This window comes from Daldinia loculata (assembly GCF_022478755.1).
Source record: "Daldinia loculata strain CBS 113971 unplaced genomic scaffold F4817scaffold_49, whole genome shotgun sequence".
Lineage (NCBI taxonomy): Eukaryota > Fungi > Ascomycota > Sordariomycetes > Xylariales > Hypoxylaceae > Daldinia > Daldinia loculata.
Genome location: NW_026054903.1, coordinates 197,595 through 219,149, shown reverse-complemented (window position 1 = coordinate 219,149; position 21,555 = coordinate 197,595). Strand labels below are relative to the sequence as shown.

Genomic DNA, 21,555 nt, shown 5'->3' with positions numbered 1-21,555 from the left:
GCATCGCCTGTGCTTCTGTCTCTGATGAGGGGCACTTGTTCCTGATCTCCAAGTGAGGTCCCCCATTGGGTCAGGGTCAGGCACGTCTTTTTTTTCTCCCTTTCTCTTAATGTGCGACCCCTGGGTCTCGGCCTCGACCGATCTCGTGGCGAGAATATCCGTCCCTGGCTCGGGGGTGCGTTGGTCATTAATCTGTTGGATCGGGAAGGTCGGTGGGTTCCCAATGCAGGTAAGGCAGGGTAAGGGTCAGGTAGCGATGCGGAAAGCTACCTACTCAGCATGAGGGCGCGTCATCGTGGTTGTCGGTCTACCATTTTATGTGATACTGTCTTGGATCTAGGAGACCACGTTCTGGTTCTTGTCCTCTTTCGGCTGGACCTGCTGGTCGTTATATACAGCGGGAAATCCGCATTCCAGGTCGCTTTTTTCGTCTGGTTTTTGTTGGTAGCCAGCTGTGTCGCCAGACTCGCCTACTTGAGAGACTGGTGTTGAGAGCGCTTCGACGCCTAATAATATAGTAGTTAGCTGTACAGAGATAATTCCGTATCACGGCACACATACGCTCGAATCCCAGTATTTAACCCCGGCTGAGCAGGCACTGTCAAGATGAAGCTGCTCTCGCTACTCACGGTCCTAGGAGCCACCGTTCTCCCGGCTGCCCTTACTTCCGCTCAGAAGCTGCCTCTATCAACATCGTCGCGATGGATCCTGGACGCAGACGGCCAGCGCGTTAAGTTGCGCTGTGTTAACTGGGCCGGCCATCAGGAAGCCAACCTGCCCGAAGGCTTAAACAAGCAATCGATCGACTACATCGCCGACTTCATCCACCAGCAAGGCTTCAACTGCGTGCGCCTGACGTACTCGATCGACCACGCCCTCAACCCGGACGTCCTCGTCTCAGACTCCTTCGTCAACGCCGCCAGCGCAGCAAACGTCAGCGCTACCGATATGAACAGTATGTACTCCCAGGTCGCCGAGAAGAACCCCTTTGTGAACGGCGCTACTACACGTGCTGTCTTCGAGGCTGTCATCGCAGCGCTCTGGAAGAGGGGCGTTATGACTATTCTAGATAACCACGTCAGCAAGGCGAGTTGGTGCTGTGAGTAACCCCTTTCCTACTACATTCTTATTGCCCCTTAAAAAGAAGTAGAGAGGGAAGATCGGAATCTAACAAGTACCAGGCAACATCGACGACGGCAACGGCTGGTGGGACGAAGGCTTCGGGTACAACGATTGGAACAGCCGCTTCTTCAAGACGCAGGACTGGCTCAACGGGCTCCAAGCCATCGCCACCTGGTCCGTTTCCCAGCCCGGCGTAATCGGCATGTCTCTCCGCAACGAGGTGCGCGAGTGGCTCCTCCAGGGCACCAACGGCCGCGCCGACTGGTACAACTACATGACGCAGGGCGCGGAGCGCGTACACGGCGCAAACCCAGATCTCCTAGTCATCATCGGCGGAACGCAGAGCGCCACCGATCTAACACACCTGCGCGTCAACAAATCGCTCGACTTCAGCGGGTGGCAGGGCAAACACGTGTGGGAATGGCACGCGTACTCGTTCACAGTCACGTTCGCGCTGGCGAAGGGGAACTGCGATTTGCTGAAAGAAACGTACGGGCTGTTCGACGGGTTCGTGCTTGTGCAGGGAGAAGACTATACCGCGCCGCTCATCCTCTCCGAGTTCGGGTTCGGGATGACGGGCGGTCCGAACGATGGGCTCTCGGATGAGGATAATAGCTATTTCCAGTGTCTGCGCGACTACGTCACTGGTAATGACGGCGAGTGGGCGCTGTGGGCGGTCCAGGGGTCGTATTATGTGCGGCAGGGGGCTGTGGGTGCGGAGGAGAGCTGGGGGTTGCTTGATGCGGATTGGAAGAATTTGAGGAATGCGAAGTTGCCGGATTTGTTGAAGCCGATGTTCCAGGTTACTCAGGGGCCGTGAGGGGAGTCGTGAGGTGTTGGAGAGGAGATAGGGGAGGGGGCTGGGGTTGGGGGGTTTCTGGGTATATATTTTTGAGCTTGTATTTTTGAGGGTTCTTTTTTGGTATATATAATCTGATGAGAAGTGAGGGCGAGGAGGAGGAGGATGTACTTGATAGTGGTTAAGTGGTTGCTCGGGTTGGCGTGTATTGGGCTTGGTTCTGATACCCTTTATTTACATCGTACAATAAAGCATAAGTTATTGCTTACAATTTGCATCTTGATATTCGTAAGGAGAGGAATGAAAAAGGTTTATTGTATGTAGGAATTCCGCGTATATAATATAATAATACGCGTATAACACTGCCCCTTTCTTATATAAGCTGTCTGTTATTCTGCTGCCTGGAGTCATATGATGCGGACTGCATGCGCGGTGATCTCGGTACGGAACTACATACATGTGGATGATGTGTAGATGGAAATACAAAGTGACTTTTAGTAAAGCATGCTAGAACTAAGGTAGGTACCTATTTATTACCTTGGTGGCGCTACTTAGGTACATACCTTAGGTAGGTAGGTAGGTACGTGATACATATCTAACGAAATAGCAGCACAATTCAGCACTCGGAGCCGCGTGGCCGGCTCAGGCTGGTAGCAGATCTGGTCATGCGGTTCCGAGCGTAACAAACTTCTCGCAGGGTCGCTGGGGTCGCTACCCAGTTTCTCCGGGAGGGTTTTTCGCGGTGCTGGGTTCGAGTCCTTTGGTTCACTCCGCCGTTTTTTTTTTAATCCCTTTTTTTCTTTAGAAATTTTTTTAGATGTACTTTAGGAGATTCTGTCAATGGGTTACTTGGGTATTTTTACTTTTCCATTGCAGAGGCATTATCTGCAATAGTCGACATGTAATATCTATACCTATCTATAGAATAGTCGTGAAGCCAACACCATGACTTAGGTACATATATATATATATAGAGAGAGAGAGAGAGAGGCAAAAAAGGGACGTATGTTAAAAATATGTTCACGTAGGAGGAGCCAAAGAAACACGTACCCGAGGCCCTTCTTCATTATTTTACAAGTTCAGACTACGTTTATGGTCGGCAAGACAATAGGGGTATTAAAGAAATGTTTGCGATAGGTTGCGTTCTAGTCATGCATTATGATTATTCGAAAATATAGAAATTACGAGCTGCTCTCACAAAGTAGGTAACCTAAGGTAATTTTGTTATGGCCAAGTACTAGATTAGGTACTTACCAACCGTATCACAGATGTCGTCGGCGCGCAGCAGGTGGCAAGAAATACGTATTACCTAGATACATCCTCACCGTTGCCAGGCAGCTGCTACCTAGCTGCCTGGCCCCTCCGCAACATAGGTTCATAAGGTGCACTAAGAGGTCCTTCCATCACCCCTGATCCGCGACTGCGAGGTCAAAATGGCCATTGGCCGAGTTGTTGCGGAAGTAGGGATGGAAATAACTCCTCGAGGAGTTTTTCGTAGGGTGCTTGGGTTCGATTCCACTGCAGGGCGGCAAGAAGGTCAACTTGTTCTGGTCAAATGCGTGGGATAGGATCTGGGTTCCGAGCTTTTTTGTCGATTTTATCTTTTTTTATTTTTGTAGAGCTTTCAGATAGATAGATCATTGTAGATATTCTTTTCTTCTATTTTATTTCCTCTTGCTCAATAAGCCCTCAAGCAAATAAATGCAAGCATCATATATGCACCTCGTATTCCCTAGTCATGTCCTATTTGTCGACTTTAAATGATGATTTTTTATTAGGTCGATTTTATCTACTGTCGTAGAGTCATATACACAGATACCATGCTCTATTTTCTATGTATAGCCGATCTGCTAGAGGTAGACGTAGAAAACATGGAAAAACAGTGACTACCTATATATACTGAGAATATCCTTTGCTCTAGATATTTTGTTTGAAGTCCTGACACTACCTCGTGATTTAGTTATGTCAATCTGAAGAAAATAAATTCGGAGACGGCTAGTTGTTGGGAGCTACTATTACTATATGTGTATAATACCTTGACGGTGGCCCCTTGACCCTTCTATTTCAGCAAAGGTCAAGGACTCTAAGTTGAGTTTTCGATATGTATTCACTTTATTCCTTTCGACCTGAATTGGTTGAGTTATTAAACATTGAAGTTGTATATAGATATCTGCACGCGAATGAGATCACTGTAGCAGGAAACGCCCGTTAGTTCGAGAAATCATCAACGTATTTTCCATGCACCTCAAATACTGACCCTACATAGACTGAGTTAATCAAACCCCTAGTTACTTTTGTAAGTCGGTAGACTAATGTAGGATTAAAATAATAATATATTGTACGCTACTTAGGATCTTCTATGACGAATTACTCCATCGTCCAGTATATTCTACCAACTATAATCCCTACCAAGGCCGGAGCTAAGAAAGGGGTTGCCTAAAATGCCGCCCCACCCCCCTGGAATGTGACGATGATATACCTCTTTTCAAGATCTGCTACCGTAGGTTCTTCGTTCTTTTCACCAAGAACGGTGATATAAACCATTCATCTGACCTGCTACTGGAAGTTGAAGTATTCTTCGTCAAACTGTGCTAGATCCGCGTCGTTATTGTTGTCGAAGTACATCATATCGTCAAATGTACTATCATTGACACCTCCGCCTCCCAAGTCAAACATGTTGTCCGTTCCGCCGTTGGTATTGTCCAGGTTGAACAAGTCATCGAGGTTTGTATCAGTTTTATCTTCTCCCTTTGGTTGCTGTGGGGGTACCGTTATATTGTTCTGACTGGTTCCTGCAGCGGTCCCTACAGTAGTGTTGCCAAGCTTAGAGGAATTTAGTGGCATGTCGTTACCCCCTACCTGCGGAGCGAACGTCGTTAGATCAAATTCAGGCATCGGAGCCGGAGGTGCGCCCGATGCTTCAGCGTTCGATGGCGCAAGGGAGAATTGCATGTCTGTGAAGCCTAGCGCATTGCTACCCCCTGCTGCATTAGTATCGCCACCTACGGCGTTAGCAGGAACCAACGTCGCGTTCAGAGTCGCGTCCTGGGCGGCTTGTGCTGCTGGTGTAGTTTGGACCTGTCTACTGGGTTGGGCACTCGGCGCTGCTGGTTGCGGTTGGGTTGTAGCCGCTGGTCCTATGGCAGATGGTTGAGGAGGTTGCAGCCGGGGGATCTGCGGCGGAGGCACTGGGGTTACCTTGATGGGTTGAGCTAGCTTGGGTGAGGGTTTATGTAGCTGCTTTGGAGATGGCTTCACTTCGTTCTTTACCGGCGGAATGGCTCTGACTGGCGGCCTGATAGCACTGGTTGAGACCCGTGGCGATGGCTTCTTGTCGTTAGAGGTCAGGTCAACTACGTCAGTAGACATGCCCATGCCCATACCCATATCGGGGAATGGGGCTGTCGGCTTGTGCTCTTGCTTGGGAGCAAAGGCTGGGGCGCTCATAGTGTGTGCCGCTGAGGACGGCAATTCCATCATTGGTGCCGGTGGTGCCACAGGCTGCGGAGCGGGAGCGGGAACGGGAGCTGGAGCGGGAACAGGAACGGGGGCTCGGGCTGCATGTAGCTTCTCCAGATCCCGCAGAATAACGGCCTTGGCCCTAATCTGTTGATGAAGTTAGTCCGAACACGGCTAGGAGCTACACGATAGGCAAGTACATACAATTTCGCTTTCAAGGTCGTCCAAAGCATAATGATACGTCGTCATTGAATCTGACGTCTTTGCGCGTATCGCGTTGCTCGCGCTAACGTTCCTTGGACCATCCTTGGAATTTGCTTTGAGATGCTTCCCAGTTTGCACAAGCTGCGATGATACTGTTAATTAGGTCGTTCGGTCAGGATACGCTTAGTATCGAACAACTTACAACTTCGTTAAACATCTTGTCTAGGATCTCAAGAGGATCATGCTTCGGAGCCGCCATTATGGCCGGTGTTCGTTGTGACGTATTCGTATTCACGATAGATGGAAGATAGATGGTGGTGATAAATAAGGTAGTTGAGTGCTGACTAAGTAGAAAATATGGTGAAGCGTTACCGGGTTGATAATTTGATAGCAAGTGCTATTATTAAGATCGTAGACCCGAGTTTTAAATGAATACTTTACATATGTAAGGTATAGAACTAAACCGAGATTTGTAACTTGGCAGCTTGGTTACTCGTGCCCACATACGTAGAATAAGGTTGCCAACTCCGGACACTGTGCCCCACTAGTATTGGTTCATTCAATTGCGTAGGGCTGCCTTGGCCTGTGGCTGGTGTCATACTAAAGAGATACTTCAAGTACATGTATCTATCGGATCTGCTATAATTGATATGAGTTACCCATACATACCTATAGGAATGATATTGGCAACGATTATACTGTAGATTTAATCAGAACCAGAGGTACTTGTTTGTTTAGGAATCATGATTTAAGGTACCCAGGTACGTAACCAAGCTCTGATCTGTAGAAACAGCCTGCCATCTCTCTATATTATTGCAGCAAGAAAGTATGGTTACCCTTTAGCAATGTCGTTTCTGGATGCATTGATATGGCCCTGTAATTTCTACTTCTATTAAGAAGTTGAATGAGCAGCCACCTAGTAAAACAAGCCATACAGTAAGATAATCAGCCCAATCATGCCCAAGTCTAATGGATACCCATCTTATCTAAGGATAGTGATGAAGCATTCAGGGTGAAAATATAAGCAGAATGATATGGACAGGTTGCATACTTCAAATATTGATATATTTTAGCTACATCAATATAGGTACTTAACCATGTGGGGTACCTAAAGTAAGCGCACATGCAATTCTAAAGGTTGGCAGGTCGGATAGGTCAATCACCCCACGTTTGTGCATTATTACCTAAGCCGTTCAGATATGTACATAGGAAATGTACTTCAATTTCTTAGATGCTTTATGTGGCTTAGCAGCCCTACCCCACCACCATTCAGTATCCGGGTGAGAAGTAGCGACTGATACTTACCTAGGTGCGGTACCAATTAGATACCTACCAGCTTGCTCTGTAGACCTGTGTGTTCGAAGGTACCTTTGGAGTAGTAGTCATCTGCAAACGAAACGAAACGGCCTGGCATCCCCACATTTCTGAACAAGGCTTCTCCACTTATCCATCAAACTCGTCTGAAAAAAACCCAATCCCAAGACGCATCTGCTAGACCCCGTTTGCTTCCCTTTCCTTCCTCCATCTCCCGTATCGTGTGCAGAAATTCCTCACGTATCGTCGGTGCCGTGTGTTGAAAATCGGGGGACTCCTCCTTTTAAGGCAGTTTCCTTTTTCTCTTCCTTCTCATCTTTGTTCTCGTCTCGTCGCCGTCGTCGTATTTTTTCCAATCGGTAAAGGTTCACTTTCGTCATTTTCCTTACTGTCGTCGGTCGCTTGAGGCGTTGCATCTGCATACGTTTCTGCTCCGCTGCTATCACGTCCCGCCGACAGCGAAGTGAACGTCACTCTTGGTCTCTCTTCAGTCTAGGCGGCCTTTCTCATCCTTGAGTTGCGAAGACCTTCTTCCTCTACACGTCTTCGTCTAGAATCGCATTGTATCGGCGTCTCACTCGAAAACAAGTTCCTTTCGAGATTTCTCTCTTCGATAAGAAAAAGCTTGCCTTCTTCCGTCTCCTACTCGCCATTGCGCATTTCCGCATACCATTTGCACAATTCCGATAGATTCGCCAACCACGAGCGCGCCATTGTATTCAAGAAAAAAAACCCTGGGACAATAAGATCGGATCTTCAATACCCCACCTTTTCCTCACCTTTTTTTGTTCACGACCTCAACTGAACGAAGCTACGACAATTTCCCAAGTTGATAAGAATTGGGAGCCTTTTTTAATCCAGAAAACCGCACCCCTCCTTTTTTTCGCAAATCAGCTTTTTCGCCTGCTCATTTCTGTCGCATTTCAGCAACGAATTAATTTTGCAAGACAATCTTACTACATCACTAAACAACATCTCAGTTAATTGTTAGTTCGCAATGGCTGATACTTCTGCCACTTCCCAGCTACCTCCGCCGCCGCAGCCTAATGCTGGCGCGCCTGGATTTGACAACCAGAATGGCCAGGCCAATCCCACCCACATGCCGCCGCCGCCTCTTCACATCCCGCCGAACACAAACCCCATCCCTACAGCCATCACCTCTCCCATGTCTGCCGTTGACAAGGGAGGCGTCATGTCTCCTAGCAGTGGAGGCCCATTCCCGCGACGTGCAGCACCTGAGCCTAATAAGCGCGCCTTGTATGTAGGCGGTCTTGACCCTCGCGTCACAGAGGATGTCTTGCGCCAGATCTTCGAAACCACCGGGCATGTTCAGAATGTCAAGATAATCCCAGACAAGAACGTACGTGATATTCCAGGGGCTGTATCGGTATTATAACCATAGACCCATTATGTGATTATTCACTTTCAGACATGCGCTAACTCTTTACTATAGCAAAAGGGATATAACTATGGTTTCGTCGAGTACGATGACCCTGGCGCGGCTGAGCGTGCTATGCAGACGTTGAATGGTCGACGTGTCCACCAAGCTGTAAGATTTCCCCTGCCACTACTAAAGGATAGGATTAACACGCGATTTAGGAGATTAGAGTCAACTGGGCCTATCAGTCCAATACTACTAACAAGGAGGACACATCGAGCCACTTCCACATCTTTGTCGGCGATTTGTCCAACGAAGTCAACGACGAAGTCCTGCTGCAAGCCTTTTCGGCTTTTGGAACCATCTCGGAAGCTCGTGTTATGTGGGACATGAAGACTGGGCGTTCTCGCGGTTACGGCTTTGTCGCTTTCCGAGACCGTGCGGATGCCGAGAAAGCCTTGAGTTCGATGGACGGCGAGTGGTTGGGTTCTCGTGCAATTCGATGCAACTGGGCCAACCAGAAGGGGCAGCCTTCAATGGCTCAACAGCAGGCGATGCAAGCTATGGGCATGACGCCTACTACCCCCTATGGTCACCACCATTTCCCTACCCATGGAATTCAGAGCTACGACATGATTGTCAACCAGACGCCGGCTTGGCAGACTACCTGCTATGTCGGTAACCTGACCCCCTACACCACTCAGAATGACGTCGTCCCCCTCTTCCAGAATTTTGGCTATGTCACCGAGTCCCGATTCCAAGCTGATCGAGGCTTTGCATTCATCAAGATGGATACCCACGAGAATGCTGCCATGGCCATCTGCCAATTAAACGGATACAATGTCAATGGACGACCTCTGAAGTGCAGCGTAAGTTGAATTTCTCCTGTAATTCATGGAAAATGATATTAATTATATGATAGTGGGGTAAAGACAAGACTCCCAATGCCCAGGGAAGTTTCGATCCTTCGCAACAAGCATTTAGCCCTCAAAGTGCCCAGGCGTCTGCGTACCCAGGCACGCCGTCGACCTTCTTCCCGCAATATGGAGGTATGTAATGTCTACCTTGCTTATCCCTGTTTGGACTGCCGTGCTCACATCTATATTAGCGGGTCAGTATGGTGGTCAGCAGCAACCCTACGGTGGACCGCCAGCTCAGTCGCCTGCTGGTTATGGAGCGCAGCCCATGGGCTATGGCGGTCCGCCGAGTGCTGGGGGTTACGGCCGCGGTCAGCAGCCGCCTAACCAGCCGTGGACGCAGCCGCCACCTGCTCAGAGTTTCAACAGTGGATATCCTGGGTACCAGGGTTAGCGGTCCTAGGGGGGGTTGATTTCTTGGAGGAGCGTCTGGTTAACAAGTTCCCTTCGGATGTGCACGCTACTTACATTCCCCCTATTTTAGTCTGGTTGCTCAGTAGATGGATGCGCGTTCGAGCATAGACCCTTTAGGTATTTCGATGGAACGCAAGCCACGCCAATTGGGGATTTCTCTTTAGATGACGCATTCCAGTTTTTGCTTGTTACTTTCTACTCTTAACATTTTCTCTCTTTTGATATTTTCGTGGTTGTGATTCTGGCTTGGATTCTTGAAAATCTAGGGCTTTGCTTGTTGTTTGGTTCCGTTCTGAAAAGAAAAAAGTTTCTGGCATTTCCTTAAACGCTTCTTTGATACCTCCGAGCATTTATTGATACAGGCGCAACGATTTTCCCGCGTTGAGCCTGACGAAGTTACGGCGCTATTATTATTATTATTCTCTTAAGTCCCCCTTCAGGCTGTGGGAGCAGGCTTCTTGATGGCCCACGAGGAACAAAATTTCTCTTTTGATTATTAGGGGGGAAAAGATGACGTAGAGGTTTGTTATTACGATACCTCTTCATAGGGGCGGATGTATGTAGTCCCAATCGAGCGGACTGGTTGGGAAAGAATAGCCACCAGTTTGTAGAGCTCATGAACAAAGATGATACGATGATAAGTTAAGTTGGACTACCTAGGCCAGTGTTTTCACATATTCCTATTCTGATGTGGTACAAAAGCGCAGGCAAACCTCATTCGGATTTGGAAGAACATTCTACAATTTAGTGGACTCAGGAGCCAGGAGGTAGGTCAGATTAGGAATATAAGAATTAGAGACGTTGTAATATTTCCAAACTCTACGATGCACAGAGTGTCTTCGAATGGGTTAATGTATACGTGATGCGACACCTGCTTAACGATGTTCGGTTTAAGGGGTAAGATGTGACAATTGAACAACGAGAATCCTTGCTGGTCTGGTGTCATTTAGGCTTAGATCTTTGTAATCATGCCCAACCTCAGCTATTATTACTATAAATAAGAGCTTTTCGCACGTCTAGTTTAATATTATCTCGGGAAGATCTTTATAAAATAATATGCCTCATTTCATTACAAGGCAATATCAAGCATGTCAACCAAGCTTAACCAAGCTATTATAACGGCAGTTCGGTGGACGGGTTGCTCCAAAAGCTAGAACGTTTTGGAGTGCCACGACTGGCCGGACCGGCAAACATAAAAGGTAGTATCAGAGTTAGATCGACGAATTATGTGCAATGCAACACGGGGGGAAAGCTGTCGAACGAGCTAATCTAAGAAAGCTACCTCCGGCCTGACTTTCGCATCATATCATATCCATGGACCGGTGCTACTCCTTGTTGATTGTGCTGGTTTAGGTATATTCACCATCATGAGATCCGGGGGAGCTTCTAGATGAAACCGGGAACGGCTTGGGGGGAAAGAGAAGAAGTTCAAAGTAGGAACGTAAAAAGATAAATAAAATAAATAAATAAAAGGCCAACAGTCGACTCCTGCTTTGATTATGTGCTTGGTTACCTATAGGAGATAAGGTATATGTAGGTTATAAGTCATGTTATTGCTGTCTCCACTCCCATGTGTTTGTTTTGAGCGTTCTCGAGCAGTACATAGGGACCTTACAGTTATTCTATGTGTGTTTGGCATTTGATAGCGCTCCTCTTTTTTTTTTGTTCCTCGAACATATGCTCGAATATATTAGAAAAAGGCGGTATATGCCCGATACAAAGACAAGTCTTAAAACGAGATGGTTTCTTGTCTTTTCTTAGGTACCTACACATGTAACTTTCGGCTTCCCAAGAAAAAGCTTCTCGAGGACGGCCTGTGCTTTGTTTGCTAGTTCCAGATGGTTTCGTTACGTCGTTTTGTCGAGGCGCGCCGGTTAATAACGCCTTTGTGGCGAGGATTCCCGGTGCTATCACACGGGGGTTTTCTCAAGGGGCCCTTTTCGTTTTCGTCGCTGTTATTTGGAGGCGTTACTCATTGATATTATTGAGTAGGTAAGTGGTTGAAGATATCGTGTGGATAGTAGATTGCCGGTTTGGATGTTGCAATCATAATCCCAATCCTGATGCCAGTCCCGCAATCTCAATTGCACATGCATCTGATTCCGTTTGTATGTGACCCTCTCACCCTCCCACCCCTCTAACCCTCGCACAGGGAGTAGGCTACTGTAACTATGCACGCAACGTGAACTACTGTTTGTTTTGAAATCGCTTAGGCGTGTTTTTAATGCATTTGGAAGATGTCGGGATATAAAAAATTATGGTTCGACCAGTTGAAATGCCATGGAAATACGGATTAAGTGTCATTGATATGTACCTAGGTACTTACATATCTTTTCGGCCACGAAGTTCCATTATATTAGGTACGGTTGGTGGATATAAACATCGAAACGTATGTACCAAAGCTAATTTATTTGGTTGTACTGCTGTATGCATTGCACTGCTGTGTTAATATAAGAGGTAGGTACATACCTAACGTACCTCCTAACATCAACATTGAATGTTGGTAAAGGGCAGGTAAAGAAGAAGGAACGTTCAAAGAGGCTGTTATTACCGTAATGGTAAGTCCCAAAATTCGTTGAACGTCTCAGGCGACGCCCTTTGTGCTTTTGTGCTACGTGAGGGTGGGTATCTGGCAATCTACTATGTATGTAGTTCCCCCGCCGTATTGCCCTCACTTTAGGTACATGCCTAAGACAACCAGACAACCCCGGTGGTTCAGTGCCTTAATTAGTACCCAATCCACCCCATCCCCCTCCAATGACAACCTTATACTTTAGATACACAACAATATAGGTACCTATGTAAGAAGTATAAGAAGTACTAGCAAAATAGCGCAAACTTACGCGTATTTAAAGGTACCTTAATTAGATTTTATTTGTAGGTTCTAGGTTAGGTACACTTTACATAGTCCAGCTTGCTGCAGGTCACCAACCTACCCATGGCTTATCTTATGTTGTCCCTCCACTCTTTTCAGATTCTCACTTTCTTGTCCTGACTGACGTACCCGCCATCCAATCCCAAAAACCTCACGACACAATCTGCATCTAACGTATCCTCTTCCCTCCTCTTCTCTTTTTTTTATTTTCTTCCCTCTGCATCCTCAATCTAAAGAAACACGAAAGGGCTGTTCAAAGTAAATAACTACCTTGCAGCACCGAGATTCCTAGTCGCCTTCTATTTAGATTTTCGCATCATGAATACCTAAATCCTACCGTTGTACCAGACTAAACCTCTCCCGTATATCGCATTTGGGTACGAACCGCAGCCCTCGCCCATTCGTCATCCTTGTTTTCCCCATTTTCGGCCAACCTTTTTTTGTCTCTTGGTTCAAACACCTTGAACAAGTCAGCAACGTCGAGCCCGGTTAGCCAAGCCCGCATTCTAGTGAGCCCTTTGCTCATTCTCAACTTTTGCTAATGCGCGTGTTATGACTTAGGAGGACTACCCGACGACAATAATATTTTGGCCCGAATTGGCCGTATCGTTTTACCCCAATTCATCTTTACTCGAGCCAACTTATTCATCGCCACAACCCCCGCTGAACCTGTCGCCTCTCTTTTCCTTGCCGCCCGGACGCCATGGATCAATGGCAGGGCTATTCCGACGCCGCTGGCGGTTCTCGAAGATACAACGGCGGTAGTCAAATGACTCCGGGTAGGGAATATGCTCAGCAACCTGCTCAAGTCCAGCCTCCCGTCGGCTTCAAGTATGATCAGTACCAAGGAGCGATAAATTCGCATGCTCCCCAGCAGAGCGCGACTTCACCTATCACCACCCCGCAGTTACGCGATGGCAATGGTGATGTTCCTATGCAGGATGTTCACGACCCTTACGGGAGCATGAAATATCCCATGCGCCCGCATCATCAGTCGCACCTCTCTGGTGGCCGATCTGCGAACCTCCACTCGCCCTCTGAGCCATCGGCCGCTGCTCAGCGATATTCGCCTATGGAAGTGCTGTCGCCAACATCATCGTATGCACCCAAGTCGGCAGCAAATCAGGCTCAGTTCTCCGCGCCCCACACTCAGCGCCAGTCACCCACCCGGGCTGATTATCAGTCTCAGAGCGGTTACTACACCCGACAGAACTCTCAGCTTCCTTCCATTACGCCATACGCAAATTCCCAGGAGAACTACCCATCAGCTACTGTTTCGGCTCTTGATGGCGCCTATGCTAATGACCCAAAATCACCGAGGAGAGCGCTCCAGCCCACCGCCACTATGCCTGTCGAGAAAAAGCCCGTGCCCCAGTTCAAGAAGATCGGGGCCATGACGGACTTGCGACCCAAGGTCAATGCTCAACCGCCGTTCCGCCGCGCAAACCCCGAGGGAGGGTTTATAAGTGTATGAAGACTTACTATCGAGTATTACCCCGGACGTAGCAATTCTAACAATTTTTTCTTTTATAGCCTCTCCAAGCCCTTACCGTTCATCTGCCCGCGACGTATCGCATATGCAACCCTAACTTCAAATACGAGTCTTCCCGCAATCCCCGTCGGGTGCTGACTAAACCGAGCAAGGGAACCAAGAACGATGGGTATGATAATGAGGACAGCGATTATATTCTTTATGTCAACGACATCCTAGGTTCGGAGGAAGCCGGCCACAAGTGCGTTTTTTTGTAGTATCCCCTTTGTGGACTATTGCTAATGACTCTTATAGGAACCGATATCTCATCCTAGACGTGCTTGGACAAGGTACCTTTGGGCAGGTCGTCAAATGCCAGAACTTGAAGACCCAAGAGGTCGTTGCTGTCAAGGTCATTAAAAATAGGACGGCATACTTCAACCAAAGCATGATGGAGGTGTCTGTGTTGGACTTGGTAAGATTTGAGACCAAGTTATCTGCATTGAGCTTCGCTAATGACTACGTAGTTGAACACGAAACTTGACAAGAACGATGATCACCATCTACTACGACTTAAGGACACGTTTATCCATCGACAGCATCTTTGCTTAGTATTCGAACTTCTGAGCGTCAATTTGTACGAGCTCATAAAGCAGAACCAATTCCGAGGTCTCAGTACGACACTCGTCCGAGTATTTGCTCAGCAGCTCCTTAACGGTCTCGCCCTGCTTAACAAGGCGCGACTAATACATTGCGATCTAAAACCCGAGAATATTCTACTAAAGAACCTCGAGAGCCCCATCATCAAGATTATCGATTTTGGCTCAGCCTGTGACGAGCGACAGACAGTGTACACATACATTCAGTCGCGATTCTACCGGTCACCAGAAGTATTATTAGGCCTTCCCTATTCCTCGGCAATCGACATGTGGTCACTCGGCTGTATCGTAGTCGAGCTATTTTTAGGCCTGCCGCTATTCCCGGGCTCGTCCGAATACAACCAGGTCTCGAGAATCGTCGAGATGCTTGGAAATCCCCCGAACTGGATGATCGAGGTCGGTAAGCAGGCCGGTGATTTCTTCGAGAAGAGGCAGGATGAATTCGGTCGGAAAACATACCATCTAAAGAGTATGGAACAGTACTCTCGGGAACGTGGGACGAAGGAACAACCTAGCAAGAAGTACTTCCAAGCGAGCACGTTACCGGAGATTATTAAATCATACCCAATGCCGCGAAAGAACATGAAGCCGAACGAGGTTGAACGAGGTAGGAACTGTCTTCCAGCTAGACGGACTTTTGGCCCAGCTAACCTGTATGTCTAGAAATGAACAACCGAATTGCTTTCATCGATTTCGTACGAGGGCTACTGACTATCAGCCCTCTGGAGAGGTGGTCGCCGCAACAGGCAAAGCTTCACCCGTTCATCACTCAACAGAAATTCACCGGCCCCTTTGTACCACCGATGAACCTGAAGTCAAGTTCTCTGAATCGGTCTCCAGCTCCTGGAACCCAACAGCAGCAGCAAGCTGCCGAACTTAGCAAGCAAAGAGCACAACAGGCGCAAGCTCAGGCTCAAGCGGCTGCTCAGGGAGCTTATATCATGCAGAACCCCCAATATCCAGCCACGCCACACGGACAGCCTTCGATGTACCAGACCAATGGCTTGTATACCCCCAGCGGTAGTCACTCGGGTGCGCCGCCGCCTTATACCGCCCAGCAGTCTCCTTACGGCCAAATGCCCATGGGTCAAGCACCTGCACAAATGGTACCCGGGGGTTACGCTGCCGTCCCGCAACCGAACCTATACCAACAAGCTACGGTTCGAGCGGGCCGCCAACGCGCGTCAACGATGGATCAGCAACAGAGTGGTATACCTGCAGCAATTCAGAGAGTCGCTAGCCACCTTGATCCGAGCCAGCCCATCAGACTGCAACCGAGTCCTGCATACTATCCACCACCCGCCGAAGGCATTGGTCTCACAGATCCTGGAGCAGGTAGGGTGGCCGGCAGGAGAGATAGTAGATCGCAGAGAGGGGGTGCTACTAGAAGTAACCGTGACTTTATCCGTAACCTGGAAGAAAGGACACTCGAGGAGGGATTCATGGGGGGTGGAGGCCAAAATCCGTGGGCTTGAGGAATGCCCTATGCGATTAAGTCCCACAAGAGCTGAACCGCGTATGTCGGTCCACGTTGAGGCCATTACAGCCAACCTCAGCCTGTTGACGAGGACCCAAGTTCCTAGGATCGGCTCTCACCCCTAGCTAGATTGGTAGCAACGACATTTCCGAAAGAGCCTGTCCTTCGGACGCTGTTATAGCTCCGCGCTAGCCTACCGGCGCGAACTTTTACAGGCGTGTATGATACCCAACAGAACATAGGGTGCAACCTAGATTGCCCACAAGTTTACTTTTCTTTCCTCTTTTCCTTCGCTGCACACTACAGTTGGAGATTGATGATATTTCGGCTGCATATAGCATTGGGAGAGGTTTCTCGACGAGTAGCTCTGCTTTGACGACGAGTGGATTATCAATGAAAATATTGCTACGTTACAGCTCAGAAACCCCTAAGTAGGCTGTATAGGGGGAAGAGCCACCTTCGCTTTTACGTTGCGGTTCGGGCCCGTAGGCGAAAGCTTAGATCCAGTACTCATCTTAGTTCCGAGCGCCCGGTTTGTACTTTGTGGGAGATACTAAGCCTTGTTTCTCACATAGATTCCGTTGCTGTTATGAGGGCCAGTGGCGGTAACGTATTACGTCGAGGGTAGATGATGCCGGCTGAGTGGTAGGAAAGGGGGATACAACATGAGGAATCAGGACGGTGGATGGGTGAATGGTAGGATGGAGGGAGAGCTTACTGCTGCTTAGCAGCTAAATTTTTTTTTTAAACCTGCGGGAAGCGAAGAGGATAATGGAGGTCAAATATGACCATATCGCGCTAAGAAGCGCGGTTTGCTGTACGTATACGTACCTAACTTAGGCTACGTATGATACCTATAAATGCGTACGGGCTACCTACGATGACTACGGTGACGAGTGCAAGTTAAGTGGGTGATTAAGTGGTTGAATCGTTTGGCAGTCAACTAAAGTGCATAAAGTGTGAGATGTTGATTTGATGATGGAATAGGGGTAGGATAGGGGAAAAGGAGTAAATGATCGGGTAAGTGAGTGTCTAGGTACGGGTGTGGGAGATATAGGAGAGTTCCTAAGTGAAAGGCTAATAGGAACGATATTGTAGATATATATTACGCATATATGTATACGGATATATAAATGAGAAGTCCGTATACTTGTTGGCATTGCCTCTTATAAGACTTTTAAGCTTTTATACTTGGAGATACGATTCTTTAATTATCCCGCTACCTTTCCCCACTTCTCTCCACTTCTCTCTGGATTCACCAGACGTTAGACTATATCCTATATCCGTCTGTCTCGTCATTTTCGTGTCTCCCTATATGACACCCCTCCTTGTAGCTTTTTAGCTTAAAATTATGTATGCCTCGAAGAATTTTAGTAGCGACCCTTGTCCTCATACCTATTAAGTTAGGTGTTTATTTATTAATCCCCATATTACGTTTCTCGTATCCTTTCGATGTACGTAGACATAGGTGTAGTCAAGTAACGGCTATAAGAACAAGCTAACATAATGTTGATTTAACTATTAGTAATTAACTGTAGTTATAAGTAGCTAGTAATTACGTAATTCCACCCACACGGCGTATAACCCGATAAAGTTACGAGACATGATTAAGTCGTAGCATTAAGCCGTGTCCATAAAACTGGTTTCATAATCTAACCTATAAGTGACCTGGTTGTCTATAGCCCCTAAGTGCCTGCCTATTAGGTACCCGCAAAGGGTATATTAACTATATGAATATCTCGTCTCTCCGTTGGATCCAAGGCATTAATGGTGGTGCAAAATGTAGACGCGTGTGTTGTATTAGTACATGCCTAAGTACCTAGGTAAAAAGGAATAACTCGAAGACGTCCTACGTCATGTCTATACGTCCGGTACTCCGTCTCAGGATATCTCGTCTTCCTTTTCGTAGTTTGCGTCGTATCCGAAAATGTGACTCTAATGGAGACGTCCATTTCTTCAATGCTTGTCTCATCAAGGGAGTCCATTCTCTTGGTCGGCTGTAATATAGCTCTACTTGCGCGCTGTAATGGAGCTACATCTCCTAGGATTCCTCGGTTCACCATCACCGGTATTGGCGGTTAGGTGAATACTCATTATAACTACCCGGGCAATATTCACCCCTCGTAGCGGCATCCGCTTCTGATCCGTGGTCCTACCTTCCGGTCCGGAAGTTTCTGCCCCTTCGACTATTGTTACCACTAGCACCGTTAGTTTGGTTTTTGGGGACCATGGTGTCGCTGTATAGGCCGCCGCCGTTGCCACCGCCGCCACCGTTGGAGTAACCACTACCAAGCGAGTCCGTCTCCATCCGGTCATCAAACCCCATCGATCCATCAACTACAACGTTATTGCCGGCTGATCGAGTCTCATGGTCACGCTGAGCGCGTGGCCCGGTAGGCGGTGTGGAGCGGTAGGTACCACCGGGCTTTAGGTATACGTGGAGCGTTCTGCCGTCGGCCTGTCGCATTCATTAGCTTCCTGGACATAATATAGCTTAGCTAACTTCCGGAAGACTCACTGTCTGATTGTTAAAAGTCTGGATTACCCGGTCCGCGCCCTCCTTGCTCTCGAAGACTATCTCGGCTATCACAATAGGATGTGTCTTGATTAGTCGACAGCTGCTTACAAGGCCTCCGACTGGAGTCATGGCGCTCTCGATATCAGCGGCTGTGGTCCCCGGCGCAAAGTTCTGCGCCATGACAGCGAATGGTCCTGCAAGGCCTCGAATCGTTATGCCTTGTCCTGGGGGCTGCGTGGGTGCTGAACGCACGTTCAGCTGCTGCTGCGCCGTCGCGGGCGAGAAGGTTGTACGCTCATAGGCATTGGCAAGCCGAGATGCACGGTTTGGCCGGGCATTTCGCGGGGCATTTCTCGGTCGAGGCGCCGAAGTACCTGGTGCATGGATTCGGGATGCTAGCGAGTTCGGGTCTTGTTGCGCTCTCGGGTTCTTGGGCGCGTTGTGAAGGTCGTGAGTCCATTCACCGTTGATATCACCACCTGAGAGACGCGCAACCGATGATACTCGCTTTATGAAGCGGTATATTAGTAGAGTGTTTAGATTTTCAGAACTGGGATGGGGAGTGCAGTGTCATCATACCTTCTTCACTCCGACTCTGCTTGCAAGGGAACCAGCGGTGGGTGCGCTCGCCCGTCTTTGACCATCTTTCTTTTTAAAGATACGCGCAGCAAGAGCTTCATTCTTCTTACGCTCTCGGCCTAAACCAATTGAGCATTAGTTGATGAGCTCTCCATTTATATTGATATTATAAGTTGGTAATTGTTGTCCCAAGCTGCTTATAACACCAAAATTCGAGTAACCTACCAGCATTAATAATCTTTTCAAACTCGGTGGCGTGTTCTTTCGCCATTGTGACTTGGTGGTGTCTGAAGCCTTGTAACGGATGACGAGTATGCGATATTGGCAAACGGGGACAGACGGAGGGATCTAATCAATTCGCAGAGGGGAATATTCGCTTGGAATTTAGGTAGGTATGCTTGTAAAATGGCCGTGAGGGTTATCTCGAGCGAAATGTTATGAGTTGGAGGTAAAGTGGCAAATGAGGCGGTAGAAGATATGAAGGGTCAAAAGTCATTAATTATGCGCGGAGTTGAATGGAGTTTGTTAAGAGCGCGAAGAGTTGAACTTGGTGCAGGGGGGTGGGCGCGTCGTTTTCTCTACGTAGGTAGGTTAAGGCTTTCAATTAGGGATGGGGGGCATTCCAGGTAGATATGTGGCCGTGCAATGAAGTCTGTGGCTAGGTATGTATGTAGCTAATGGAACTGCTTAGGTAAACATATCAGCTGTAAAAGGTACGTACTCGAAGCGATTAGGGTCAAGCAGCTAGCCCGCAACCCACACAATCAACTTCTGCATCGAGGGGAAAATTATCGGCTCTCTAATTTCGGGTGTCTCTTCCAAATTTCTTCAATTACCCAAACAACCCAAACATCCATTCTCTCTTCAACATCACGAATTACGCAAATTAGACCGGCACCATGGGTCGCGTGGTATGTTCGGCACTGCTTTTCCATTAATTCCATTAATTGGTATTATCGCGACTAACGAAATTCGTTAAATAGATTCGTAACCAGAGAAAGGGTAACGGCGGTATCTTTAGTAAGTATTCGACGCCAACTTTCTCTCGCAACATCCTCTAGCGCTCGCCACGATTGCGATCGATTTAATATCCTCCGATACATTCTGATACGGACTATTTCGGCTTACCTTTGATTTCTTCTAGCCGCCAACACCCGCCTGCGCAAGGCCCCGGCCAAGTTCCGTTCCCTCGATTTCGCTGAGCGCCATGGCTACGTACGAGGTATCATCAAGGAGATAATCCACGACCCGGGTCGTGGTGCTCCCCTCGCTCGAGTTGTCTTCCGATCCCCCTACAAGTTCAAGCAGATCACAGAGACCTTCATCGCCAACGAGGGTATGTACACGGGCCAATTCATCTACGCCGGCAAGAACGCCGCCCTTACCGTCGGAAACGTCCTCCCCCTCGCCTCGATGCCCGAAGGTACCGTCATCTCCAACGTGGAGGAGAAGGTTGGTGACCGAGGAACTCTTGGTCGCACCTCTGGCAACTACGTCACCGTTGTCGGCCACAACCCCGATGAGGGCAAGACCCGAATCAAGCTCCCCTCTGGTGCCAAGAAGGTTGTCTCCAGCAGCTCTCGAGGAATGATCGGTATCGTCGCCGGTGGTGGCCGAACAGACAAGCCTCTCCTGAAGGCTTCGCGCGCCAAGCATAAGTTCGCCGTCAAGCGCAACAGCTGGCCCAAGACTCGTGGTGTTGCCATGAACCCCGTCGACCATCCTCACGGTGGTGTAAGTAGAATCGGATGTATTGGAATATTTTGTTTAATACTAATGCGGAATCTTAGGGTAACCATCAACATATCGGTAAAGCCTCTACGATTTCCCGATACGCGGCGCAAGGTCAAAAGGCGGGTCTCATCGCAGCCAGGCGGACGGGTCTGCTGCGTGGTACCCAGAAGACGAAGGAGTAAAATGGGTTCTCCAGGTCATGGTTCATCACGGCGGTTGGAGTTTTACTTGTTTGCACTTTGCATCTCTCTAGGTACTTGGCGAGCTACGATATGAGATAGGCTCAATGGAAGTACCCGGCATCAGATTCTTTCTGCACTTCTACACATATTTTTCAGTTGTCACCCTTCGTGAAATTAGTGAAAGCTGAGATAGAGCTATTACGGAGGATTTGCTGCATGGATGGTAATCCCCAGGCCAAACCAGGCATACTTCGTACAATAGTTATAGGGTTAAGTGGAGATCCTATTACAAAAAAGATGAATTCCGATCAAAGTCTCGCGTGACGAGATGGAACCATACGTAGCCGTATGTACCTAGATAGGTAGCCTTCGTCTATCCTCGGTAGGGCATGATATCATACGATGGAGCTAGCCTTGATAAAGAAGTTAAAATACCTCTAAAAGTAACCGCTT

At 48.2% G+C, this 21,555-nt stretch overlaps 6 protein-coding genes across 6 annotated transcripts; 4 read left to right on the top strand and 2 right to left on the bottom strand.

Moving 5' to 3' along the window:
* The first annotated feature begins 397 nt into the window (after positions 1 to 397).
* F4817DRAFT_210639 (glycoside hydrolase family 5 protein) lies at positions 398 to 2,118 on the top strand. Its single transcript, XM_049298680.1, has 3 exons — positions 398 to 1,099; positions 1,182 to 1,955; positions 2,071 to 2,118. Exons 1-2 carry the CDS (start codon positions 607 to 609, stop codon positions 1,940 to 1,942), a joined length of 1,254 nt encoding a protein of 417 aa, XP_049156301.1. The 5' UTR covers positions 398 to 606; the 3' UTR covers positions 1,943 to 1,955; positions 2,071 to 2,118.
* Positions 2,119 to 4,234: 2,116 nt separating this feature from the next.
* Positions 4,235 to 6,080, bottom strand: F4817DRAFT_346552 (uncharacterized protein). The gene is made up of 3 exons (XM_049304417.1): positions 5,787 to 6,080; positions 5,585 to 5,725; positions 4,235 to 5,527 (listed from the first exon to the last, which is right to left on the bottom strand). The coding sequence occupies exons 1-3, from the start codon at positions 5,841 to 5,843 to the stop codon at positions 4,478 to 4,480; spliced, it is 1,248 nt and encodes a 415-aa protein (XP_049156300.1). The 5' UTR covers positions 5,844 to 6,080; the 3' UTR covers positions 4,235 to 4,477.
* Positions 6,081 to 7,578: 1,498 nt separating this feature from the next.
* On the top strand, positions 7,579 to 9,795 carry F4817DRAFT_210590 (uncharacterized protein). Its single transcript, XM_049298679.1, has 5 exons — positions 7,579 to 8,258; positions 8,352 to 8,447; positions 8,498 to 9,145; positions 9,199 to 9,325; positions 9,385 to 9,795. The coding sequence occupies exons 1-5, from the start codon at positions 7,896 to 7,898 to the stop codon at positions 9,585 to 9,587; spliced, it is 1,437 nt and encodes a 478-aa protein (XP_049156299.1). The 5' UTR covers positions 7,579 to 7,895; the 3' UTR covers positions 9,588 to 9,795.
* Positions 9,796 to 13,416: 3,621 nt separating this feature from the next.
* On the top strand, positions 13,417 to 16,087 carry F4817DRAFT_360719 (kinase-like protein; the record flags this gene model as incomplete). The annotated part of the gene is made up of 5 exons (XM_049306312.1): positions 13,417 to 13,950; positions 14,016 to 14,215; positions 14,269 to 14,428; positions 14,481 to 15,219; positions 15,276 to 16,087. The coding sequence occupies 5 exons, from the start codon at positions 13,417 to 13,419 to the stop codon at positions 16,085 to 16,087; spliced, it is 2,445 nt and encodes an 814-aa protein (XP_049156298.1).
* A 1,501-nt stretch (positions 16,088 to 17,588) lies between these two features.
* On the bottom strand, positions 17,589 to 19,764 carry F4817DRAFT_346544 (uncharacterized protein). The gene is made up of 4 exons (XM_049304416.1): positions 19,412 to 19,764; positions 19,187 to 19,305; positions 18,608 to 19,114; positions 17,589 to 18,547 (listed from the first exon to the last, which is right to left on the bottom strand). The coding sequence occupies exons 1-4, from the start codon at positions 19,455 to 19,457 to the stop codon at positions 18,242 to 18,244; spliced, it is 978 nt and encodes a 325-aa protein (XP_049156297.1). The 5' UTR covers positions 19,458 to 19,764; the 3' UTR covers positions 17,589 to 18,241.
* A 171-nt stretch (positions 19,765 to 19,935) lies between these two features.
* Positions 19,936 to 21,549, top strand: F4817DRAFT_346542 (60S ribosomal protein L2). The gene is made up of 4 exons (XM_049304415.1): positions 19,936 to 20,097; positions 20,170 to 20,206; positions 20,331 to 20,920; positions 20,977 to 21,549. Exons 1-4 carry the CDS (start codon positions 20,086 to 20,088, stop codon positions 21,100 to 21,102), a joined length of 765 nt encoding a protein of 254 aa, XP_049156296.1. The 5' UTR covers positions 19,936 to 20,085; the 3' UTR covers positions 21,103 to 21,549.
* The last annotated feature ends 6 nt before the right edge of the window (positions 21,550 to 21,555 follow it).